Source organism: Marmota flaviventris, chromosome 4 (assembly GCF_047511675.1).
Source record: "Marmota flaviventris isolate mMarFla1 chromosome 4, mMarFla1.hap1, whole genome shotgun sequence".
NCBI classification, from domain to species: domain Eukaryota; kingdom Metazoa; phylum Chordata; class Mammalia; order Rodentia; family Sciuridae; genus Marmota; species Marmota flaviventris.
This window is the reverse complement of record NC_092501.1, coordinates 50,050,937-50,061,646: the sequence shown is the minus strand read 5'-3', so window position 1 is coordinate 50,061,646 and position 10,710 is coordinate 50,050,937. Positions and strand designations below refer to the sequence as shown.

At 46.1% G+C, this 10,710-nt stretch overlaps 1 protein-coding gene across 1 annotated transcript; it reads left to right on the top strand.

Moving 5' to 3' along the window:
- The first annotated feature begins 4,089 nt into the window (after positions 1–4,089).
- Plau (plasminogen activator, urokinase) lies at positions 4,090–9,851 on the top strand. The gene is made up of 11 exons (XM_071611150.1): positions 4,090–4,177; positions 4,512–4,596; positions 5,035–5,065; positions 5,201–5,308; positions 5,698–5,872; positions 6,068–6,159; positions 6,314–6,509; positions 6,731–6,879; positions 7,472–7,612; positions 7,945–8,093; positions 8,715–9,851. Exons 2-11 carry the CDS (start codon positions 4,540–4,542, stop codon positions 8,889–8,891), a joined length of 1,275 nt encoding a protein of 424 aa, XP_071467251.1. The 5' UTR covers positions 4,090–4,177; positions 4,512–4,539; the 3' UTR covers positions 8,892–9,851.
- Positions 9,852–10,710: the final 859 nt, after the last annotated feature.

Genomic DNA, 10,710 nt, shown 5'->3' with positions numbered 1-10,710 from the left:
ATCTCTCAAAGTTGCTTAGGTTCTCACTAAGTTGCTGAAGCTGGCTTTGAACTTGCGATCTTCCTGCCTCAGCCTTCTGAGTTGCTGGGATTAAGGCATGTACCACTGTACCCAGCCATGAATGGACATTTTTACAAATAATCATCTCATTCAATCTACAGTGAGGTACTGGCAGGGTGTTGTATTGTTTCATTTTGCAGGTGGAAGAACTGAGATCGAAAGAGTGACTTTTCTAAGAACATTCAACTTGACTGTGGTCTTTCTATAGTACTATGCTGAATATTCTGAGTATAGCAACCCAGGAATATATCCTGTGACTCAATGTGAACTTCCCTTTGTGTCCAACTGGTGAGAAAATAGTCTTTCAAGGGGCCAAATTTCCTGGGCATAGTCTCAAGGCCAAGGCCATGTTTAGATAATCTACTCCTCCTTGCATACTTGGCATCTGCCTGCGCCCCCCACCCCTGCCTTTTTTTTTAACCAGGGATTGACTCAAAGGGCGCTTAACCCCTCAGCCATATCCTAATCCCTTTTTAAAGAAGTTTTCATTTTGAGGCAGGCAGTCTTTATTTTGAGGCAAGTTGTTTAGGGCCTCACTAAATTGCTGAGGCTGGCTTTGAACTTGAGATCTTCCTGCCTCAGCCTCCAGAGTTGCTGGGATTACAAGTATGTACCACTGAGCCCAACTTCTTGCTCTTTAATAAGCAGCTCCTAAAAAGGGGCCCCTTCATCAGTCTATGTTGCCACATCAGAATCAGGAGGTCTGGACCCCTCAGAATAGAGGTTGGGTTGGTGGCTTCCCTTTTGAAGTCAGGAAAAATTTAATGAAATCATAGCATTCAGTTCCATATTCTCTTACCCTCAGCAGAAACTTCAGATGGTCTTGACCACAAAAGTGAGTTCCTGGAATTCAGGCAAGCAACTAACTTGTATTACAAAGTGGGCATCCTAGGAGCTCAAAGCCCAAGTCCAAGCAGGTTTTTTCTTAATATTTATTTATTTACTTTAGTTTTAGGTGAACACAATATCTTCATTTTATTTTTATGTGGTGCTGAGGATTGAACCCAGTGCCTCACACATACTAGGCGAGTGTTCTTCCTCTGAGCCACAACCACAGCCCAAGTCCAAGCAGTTTTTGTGGAAGGAAGTCTCCAAAGCCAATAAGTGGGCTAGAGCTGGATATCTGAACTGGAGCATCCTACATTGGCTGGCTGAATATTATATCATATGGTCCTTCTCTTCACAGCCTCTTTATGGAGATACCGAACTACAGAGTACAGGAACAAGAGTCAGAAGACCTGGGTTCTAGTGCTTTGTCACTCATCAACTATGTATCTTCTCTATACTTCGTTTTTCTTGTCTACAAAATGTGAATAACAATCCCAGTCTATATCACAAGGCAGTTGTGAGTTTAAAAAGGAATCGTTCTCAAAGTGCCTGTAAGCACAAGACAGAAATACTGTACAAAATATAGTATAAGCCACTACTGCTCCCTATGACAGGGGAAAAAAAAAAGGAGCAGGAGAAGGCAACCTTCTGGGGTGCCTCAAAGCTGTCTTTTCCTACTCATTCACTGATTCATTCACAATAAAGCGCCTACATGAATAAAGTATGTACAAAGTGCTGGGGGAAATATAAAGATATTTAAGATATGTTCTTTGTTCTCAAAGAACTGAAAATCTACCACAAGCCGGACCAAAAGATGATCAGAGATTCCAAAGGAATCAAGATCAGCAAGTGTAAAAGGGCAGTTCTATGAAGAGTCCGAGGTACTAGAATTATTCACCCAGGTGAAGAGGTGGCAGGGGGAAGGAGTGGGGAGAAGGGCGTCACACTGCATAACGGTCTCTGTTTGTCCAGGAGGAAATGAGGTCATCCTTCTCTCAAAGAATCAGCATGACGGCCTCCAGCCAAGTAATTCAGAGTCATGAGAGCTGCTGGGGGAGCAACATGAATCACGACAGACTGCTGGGAATTTCCTGATAACTAACCTAGGAGTTTCGGGCTAAGTCCTCAGGCTGCAACATCTCTGCGTTTTGATCACGTTTATTTACAATTAATGGGTTCTCAAATCTAAACAAAACTGGCCACAGTCTTCTAGAGGAAGTAGCAATCCCGGCTCTGAGAGGTTGGAACTTTTGACTCAGTGGTCCCATGGAAAGCTGGCAGAGTAATGAGCACAGAAAAGCTAACCCTGGAGGATGATGGGTCACCTGCCTGTCTAAAATTATGTACTTTCCCCATTCAGATGTTGGCACCATAAGGCCTCCGGCTGGAGCAGAGCAAAGGGGCCTTCCTCCTTCCTACCCGCTGGCACTCTCCCTACTTTCATTCTGCATTTCTCAAGTGTTGATCCAGACTCAATGTCCAGGTTTGCAAGGCAATAAATTGCTGTAGGTGGAGGCAGGAAAAGGAACTGAGGCTTGAGCCCTAAGGAATGACAGGGATTCAGGCTCCTCCCTCCTATGAAGGTAATGAATCCAGCTGGGTAGCATCAAAATGACTTCTGAGCCCTAGGTCCTGACACTAGGAAAGAAAGATGAAAGTGACTGAACTACAGAGTCCTCCAACTATGCCTGGGGCCTCTCTGTGTAAGTGTGTATGTGCATAAGCACACATACACACGTGCCTGCATCTGTACACAAATGTGTGTGCTTGTCCTCAGGCAGAAAGGGCAAGTGGAATCATTTACACATGATCTTTTTGGAGGCCAATTTTATTTCAAAAATAATTGTTTTTAATCTTAATATAAACAACACTCTATGATGCACTAGAATACTATACACACATGCATTTTATTTATTATTATTTTTTAATTCTAGGAATTGAACCAAGAACCTCACACATGCTAGAAAAGCACTCTACCACTGAACTATACACCAAGACCTACATGCATTTTAAGATGTGTAATTACCTTTTTGAAATGGATAGTACAGGGATGTGTTTTTAAATTTTTAAAGTGCAAAAGGGCATACAGTGGAAAATAAATCTTCCTCTTATCTTGTCATCCAGACCCCAGTTCCTCTACTCTGAAGTAAAATCAGAATTTCTATCCCTCCTCAATTTTCAGTCTACATCAATAAGGTTTTACTATTCCACTGTCTTTTTTTTTTAATATTTTTTTTTTTTTTTTTAGTTTTTGGCGGACACAACATCTTTATTTGTACGTGGTGCTGAGGATCAAACCCAGGGCCCTGCGCATGCCAGGCGAACACGCTACTGCTTGAGCCACATCCCCAGCCCTATTCCACTGTCTTATTAAATAACTTTATTCTTTCCCAGGCAAATAAATGGATTGTTCATTATAGGAACTTGCTAAAAATCCATCAACACTTCAACAAGAAGCTTCAATAGTTTGTGGCCTCAGATTTTGTTCCCACAATCCTATAATATCATATCATGACCCCTATTTAATCCTTATCATGCTTTCAACTCCCCCTCTTCAAAGAAGAACTTCAAACCAAACAGCAAATTTTCAATAAATTTGACCTTGCATTTCCCTCTTTGATAGCAATACTAAACTCCCTTACTAAGGTGAGAAACAAATCCAGCTTTATTGTGACTGGTTGAGTTGGTGGTGTTTGGGGAGGCTGTATTGGTGATATCTGGGGATCAGCATTCGATGGAGGCTATCCCTCTTTTCAGGTGATTTTGTGTCTGTTTCAGTTAGCTTGTGTCAGGTACGTTTTTCTCATTGGCAGAGACTATAAGAGCGGCGGACTATGCCCCTTGAATCAAGGGTCTGAATCACTCTCTAGGGAGGTGGGGGCTTGGAGAATACAGGTGCCCTTCCCTCTCTGCAGTTAGTGGGACGCAGCACTCGGGCGGGGCCCAGGGCCAGGTGAATGGGAGGAGGGGAGAAGAATTTACACGTCTCTCGAACTTTCAGTCCAAACTCAGTTCGTCCTCAGCGCTTGAGACAGCTTTGGCCCCTATTCTTTGTCAAAGTGGCAGAAGCAGCGGGGCCCGGGTCACAGCGGGTACCAGGGCAGGGAAGGCTAGGGGAGGGGGTGGAGCGGGCAATCCGAGCGCGGGGCGGGGCCAGGGCTGGGGCGGGTCCTAATATAGGGGCCGGCACTGCCAGCCAGCAGCACAGCACCGAGGCTAGAGCCCCAGAGCCTAGCGGTGTAAAGCCGTCCCTGCAGTACCCGCCCGCGCCCTTCAGCCGCAGCCACCGGTGAGTGCTGCTCGCCTTAACAGCGCGGGGCCAGAAGCGCTGCAGCCCCGACTCCTGCGCAACTCCCTTCCCCTGACCTCGGGTAGCCTCGGCTTTGCAGCTGCGGCGAGCCGGGTCACAGCTTGTGTCCCAAGCCTACCTCAGCGGGTGTCGATGCAGGCTGCTCCTAGAGCCTGGATACCCCAGAAAGAAGAGACTACCCGGCCTGGGGAGCCTGGTCAAAGTTGACTCACCCCGCAGGGCACCCGGGGTCCCCCCCTCTAAGCTGCAGTAAGCCACTCAACGCGCCTTCTCGCCCCTCTGCTTCCTGCCCTGACTTCTCCTCCTTTTGCAGAACCATTGTCTAGAGCAACTTCTCCACTATGAGAGTCCTGCTGGCGTGCCTGCTTCACTGCGCCCTGATCGTGAGCGACACCGAAGTGAGTGGTTACCCTGTTGTGACTGTCGCAGGAGAGGCGTGTAGGACCCCTGAACAGTGCCAGGGGAAGAGAGGAATTGCATAGATAGCTGTAGTCCTCCGGATTCCATCAACAGCAAGGCCAGACTCTCCCGGAGAAATAGAGCAGTGTGTCAGTGGGGCCCTTGAGAACCAAGGGGGTTCATACTCTCAGGTCAGGGAAGAAGAAACTTCAGGAACCGCCCTATCCTGGGGGCATATGTACGTGAAACTTATTTGAGTCAATCTATTTCTCCCTGCAAAAACACTCATAGTCTTTCATTTGAGAATTGGTTAGATATGAACAGGGTGAGGACAGAGGAGTTGGAGGGAAGAGTGGATTTTGGTATTGGGACTAGTTTATCCTTATCCTGGAGTCCCAATGCATGGGACCTTAAGTGACCACGTGTGTCTCTTGCAGGGCAGGCATGAACTTCAAGCATCAGATGCATGTGAGTATCTATCCCTTGCACAATAGTTGGCTGCACACACATCTTGGAAAGCTGTAGGGGGCAGCCCCTCCCTGCCTCTGCTGCAGGACTGGCTTCTCTCAGGCTCATTGCTTACCCCACCTTTGTGCCCTTCAGCAAACTGTGGCTGTCTGAATGGTGGAACATGTGTGTCCTACAAGTATTTCTCCAACATTCGGCGATGTATCTGCCCAAAGAAATTCCAAGGGGAGCACTGTGAAATAGGTATGGAGATTCTGATTCTAACTGGGAAGAAGGAGGCACCAGAGATTTCAGGGCAGGAAGAGATAGATGAATGGGTTGCGGGAGCAGACAGAAGCTACTTGCTGGAGGTGGGGCAGGTGACATGTTCATTGCTGTATGGTATACACAGTCAATCTCTCTCTCTTTTTCTCTCTCTCTTTCTCTCTCTCTCACACACACACATACATACGCACACACACACACACACACACACACACACACTCTCATGAAACAGTGATTATACAAATGTGAGGTAGGGGGATAGAATGAAACCATTTCCAGTGTCATCTGCCAGGTCTGAAACATGTCATCTTGAAAATGCCTGTATTTCTACCCATTTTAATATTCTCTCATCTTCACATCCATTATAGATACATCAAAAACTTGCTATGAGGGGAATGGTCACTTATACCGAGGAAAGGCCAATACTGACACCAAGGGCCGGCCCTGCCTGGACTGGAACTCTCCCACTGTTCTTCAGAAAACATATCATGCCCATAGACCTGATGCTGTTCACCTGGGCCTGGGGAAGCATAATTACTGCAGGTGAGGAGGGGGCAACAAAAACCAGGATTTCTTCCCATTACCTCTCAGAAACCCTTGTTACCATCTCTTCTGCTCTCAGAGTGCTAGCCACAGCATGAGAAAAGCCAGGTCTCTGGTTGAGTCTTGCCTAGAAGGGAGGATTCAGGGAAGGTAGTCTGGGTTGGAATGACATCCTTTGCCCCTCTGTGTTGCCAGGAACCCAGACAACCAGAGACGGCCCTGGTGCTATGTGCAGATTGGCCTAAAGCAGTTTGTCCAAGAGTGCATGGTGCAAGACTGCTCTGGTGGTAAGTGTCACTGATTGCTTATGACAGTGGAGGGGAAGGGGACAAATTAATATGTCCCCTATCTCTATCCAGCGGGGTTAAGGAAGGAGGCCTGCCTGAGTAAGATACTTTATTCTTCTTGCCTCCCCAAGACATTCATTTCTTTTTCCTCCAGGCCAACTAAAGTTTCAGTGTGGCCAGAAGGCTCTGAGGCCTCGTTTTAAGATTATCGGTGGAGAAGCTACCATCATTGAGAACCAACCCTGGTTTGCAGCCATCTACCGGAGGCACCGGGGAGGCTCTGTCACTTATGTGTGTGGAGGAAGCCTCATCAGTCCTTGCTGGGTAGTCAGTGCCACACACTGTTTCATGTACGTTCCTTTGTCTCTCCTCTTTGACTCTCCTGCCCCAAACCAAACATATCCCTTTCTTCTTCCCTGCAGAGGATTCAATTTCTATTCTTCCCTTCAGCCTTTTTCCATGTGGCTCATGGCCTTGGGGATAAGTTATGTTTTGAGGCCTCTGTGATGTGGAAGGGGAAATGACAGAATTTCATGGGATCAGGCTGTCTGATGCATGTTATCTCCTACAGTAATCACCAACAGAAGCAGGACTATATTGTCTACCTGGGTCAGTCAAGGCTTAACTCCAATACCCTCGGGGAGATGAAGTTTGAAGTGGAACAGCTCATCCTGCATGAAGACTATAGTGCTGACAGCCTGGCTCACCACAATGATATTGGTGAGTGAAAATAATAATGGCCAGAGGGGAAGAGAGGTCCAGGGAAAGAGCTAAGTGGAGGTTGAAGTTGTGGAGGAATTTGAAATCCCTGCCTATACAACAGGGAATGGTGGAAAAGAGTTCAAGATGAAATATTTGAAGGATCTGGTGCTCCTCTACAGAGACCCCAAAGCCTCTTCTGAATGGAAACAGCTCTATGGACCTATGGCTTGGTCTGGGAATATCTTGTTTGTACAAATTAGGATGGATGCAGCTTCTGTCTGTATCAGGATATAGAATTTGGAGAGTAGAGCCTTGAGCTGGATTTTAGCTTGGCTCCCTCAGTAGGGCTTTTTGCAGAAAACAATCTGTGCAGCTATAATGCAGTAGCCCTAGCTGTCTAAGCCTTGATCAGTAGCTAAAATGAATTCCTTGGAGTATGGAGCAGAGAGGCTTCCTGGTGACAAGTAATCAGCAGACTTTCCTGTATAGCTTATAACCCTAACTTACCTAGAGATATACATAGCCACTCCCTCAGCATTTGGAGGGGAGAGAGATGGTAACCACTTGACTAAGTGGTGATCTTTATCCTGTGACTCTTTTCTTCCCCCAGCCTTGCTGAAGATCCGTTCCAGCATGGGCCAGTGTGCACAGCCATCCCGGTCCATACAGACCATCTGCCTGCCCCCTAGCCATGGTGACGCCCAATTTGACACAAGCTGCGAGATCACTGGCTTTGGAAAAGAGAATCCTAGTAAGTAACATTTGGAGCTGACTGAGGGGGCTCCTAGGAGAGTGTTGAGAAGTTGAAGTGATTGCAACATGATCAAGGGAAGACTGGAGATGGGAGTACAATGCGTGTGGCAGATGATCCAGGGATGGAGAGGGAAGCATTGTTTAGGGAGTGATGGGCCACAAAGGTAAATAGATGAGGGATTAGTGGCTACGGGTGGAGTAAAGACTTAGATTGGGATAGAAAAAGAATAAGAGTTTTCCCTAGTAGGGACATTTTTGTTGGTCCCCTTCTTGGCAGGTTCCCAGAGAGACACATCTTAATGCAAACTCCTTGCTTTTTCCTCCATCTAGCTGACTATTCATATTCAAAGAATTTAAAAATGACTGTTGTGAAGCTGATTTCCCACCAGCAGTGTCAGCAGCCCCACTACTATGGCTCTGAAGTCACCACCAACATGCTGTGTGCTGCTGACCCACAGTGGGAAACAGATTCCTGTCAGGTAAGATTTCGAAGCAACCCTTTCCATTACCCCCAAATCTCCCCAGTGCTCCTGAGTCTGGCTTCATCAACTTTGGGAAGTCCTTACATAGGAAATCAGAATAAGGAGCTCAGGTCTTTGGGGAGATTAAAGCAATGCTTTTGTGTACCCCAAACATTTGGCATGAGCCTGGCTCTGTGCTAGGCACTAACATCATTAGAAAAAGGCACTAGTAGAAGGCAGTGTAACTCCATGCTCAGGATGCATGCAGTGTGAATTACAAAATACCCAGTATTTAGGAGAGGCAGGAGAAGCTTTAAAGAGAATGTGACTTGATAAGGATTTAAATAGGTAGAGGGAAAAAAGGATAAAAAAGGTACAAAACTCAGACTGAGTGTGGAATATTCCAAGATGGGGAGGAGAAGCAGGGTCTAGGAGCACGGATGGAAAGGCAACAGATGACAGGGCTTTGAAAGCCAAATAAAGGATTTTAAAGTTGATATGGTAGGATATGAAAAAGTCACTTAGGAGTTTGACTTCAGGAGCCTCTCCCTATTCTGTCAGACATGGTTGGGTGGTGGGATCAGAAAGCCCCCTATTCATTACTTCCAGGGCTCATTTCTTGTGTCTTTGGCTTTCCAGGGAGACTCTGGAGGGCCCCTCATCTGCTCCACCCAAGGCCGACTGACTCTGACTGGCATTGTGAGCTGGGGCAGTGGATGTGCTTTGAAGAACAAGCCAGGTGTCTACACAAGGGTCTCACAGTTCCTGCCCTGGATCCACACCCACATTGGGGAAGAGAATGGCCTAGCCCTCTGAGGGCCCCCAGGAAGCCTAGGGAGAAAAGAAATAGGTTCCCCACTCCCATGCTGACCATCATTTCTGCAGTACGGTCATCTCCAGCAGCTGTAAGGAAGAGACTGGGGAAAACAGGCTCTGCAGAGATGCTTTTGCTTGTGCTGCCCAACAAGCTGAGCAACAATAGCTTTACTCTCAGTCACAGGCCTGGGTGCTGGCTGCCCAGACTCCCCTGGCAAGGATGGAGAGGTGATCCTGACTCAGGATGGTATTGACTAGAAATTGTCTTTTTATGGACTATCCTCCTGGAGTTAAAAATGACATCTCCTGTGCATGCGTAGGAGGAGAGCTGGCTCCCCCTAACAGGGTCATTCATGAGGCCTGCTATTGGGAAATGAATAATTTCCTAACTAGGAAGTGTAACAGCTGAGGTCTCTTGAGAGAGCTTGGCCAATGTGGGAACAGTTGTTTGGGGAGTAGAGACACTAATGACTTGAGGAAAAGCTCTGACATTCCATGAATGGATCAGAAAGTTTTATATATATGTATATATGTGTGTACTTGTGCACCAGCCGTAAGTGTAAGTGTGAGTAAGAGCTGGTGTGTTCCTGAGTCTGACTAGAAGTCTAGATAATTCCCTAAACTGTGGACTGTGATGCCACACAGAGTAGTTTGTCTAGAGAGGTTGTGGGTCACTCCTGACGCTTCTTGGGTCTCCACATGATGATGCTTGTGAATGTATTATCCTTGGGTATGACCCATGACCAGCACTAAATATCTGTTTTACTTCCATGTAGAGCTCTCTTTCTGGCCAATTATTCCTTCTGACCTTTCAGTCTAGTTTATTCAATCCTCACTGGGTGGGGTAAGGATCACACCTGTATACTGAATATTTAATAATTATATTCCACTATTTTTATTTATATCTATTTTTTATAATTGTGAATAAATGTGATCAATAAAAAGTCATTTTTCTGAAAACTTTGGCTTCTCCTTGGTCTTATATGGGAAGTTGGTGGGTAGAATAAAAGGGAAAAAATGATGAAGGTGACTATCCTGAAGTTTCTTTTAGGGCTTAGGTGGACAGCTTTTGGGTTGACCTCAACCAAGAACCTTCAAGAATGAAAACTGATCCAAAATGCCAATGTGAATCTATGGCATATGAGGAACAGAAAACCATCTGTGTGAGGGATTGGTGCTGAGTTTTCTCAGTGTGTTAATGGAGCATCTCAGATTAATGTGAGATAGGAAGACGTTAGGAGAGTTGTAGGACAGGTTCTCTATAGCTCATAAGGCACAACACAGTGCCCCAAGTCAGAGACTCATGGCTTGGTAAGTGGTGTGCAGGCTGTTTTGGTTCCTGATTGCCTCCTCAGCCTGATGCCTTTGTGCAATGCACATCTTGGACTACCCTCCCCAGAGGTCCTCTTTACATTCTCTATATTCTGTGCATAACAATACTTTAACTGGCCTCAACCAAGAAGAACACTTGCATGAGTGAAAATTGCTGATCCAAAACACCAGCTTGAGCCAGTGGCATTTAGGGAACAGAAAACAGAATTTCCTAACGTGTGCATATGAGGCTGGGACTGAATTTTCTCTGTGTTAATGTAGCTCAGGGCAAGTCATTGCTGTCCCTAAGATCAAGAGGCTCAGGATCCAATGCTGGGTGGTGTTCTAATGGGGGTGACCACACATTTTGAACCAAACATCAGGTTCTGAGGAACTGGGATATAGAGGCAATCTGAGAGAAATAATTGGATGTCAAAATGTTGAAATTTCTAAGTCATGTTAATGGATTTTGGCAGTGTTTCTAAGGCAAGTCACCTGAAAACCTTTT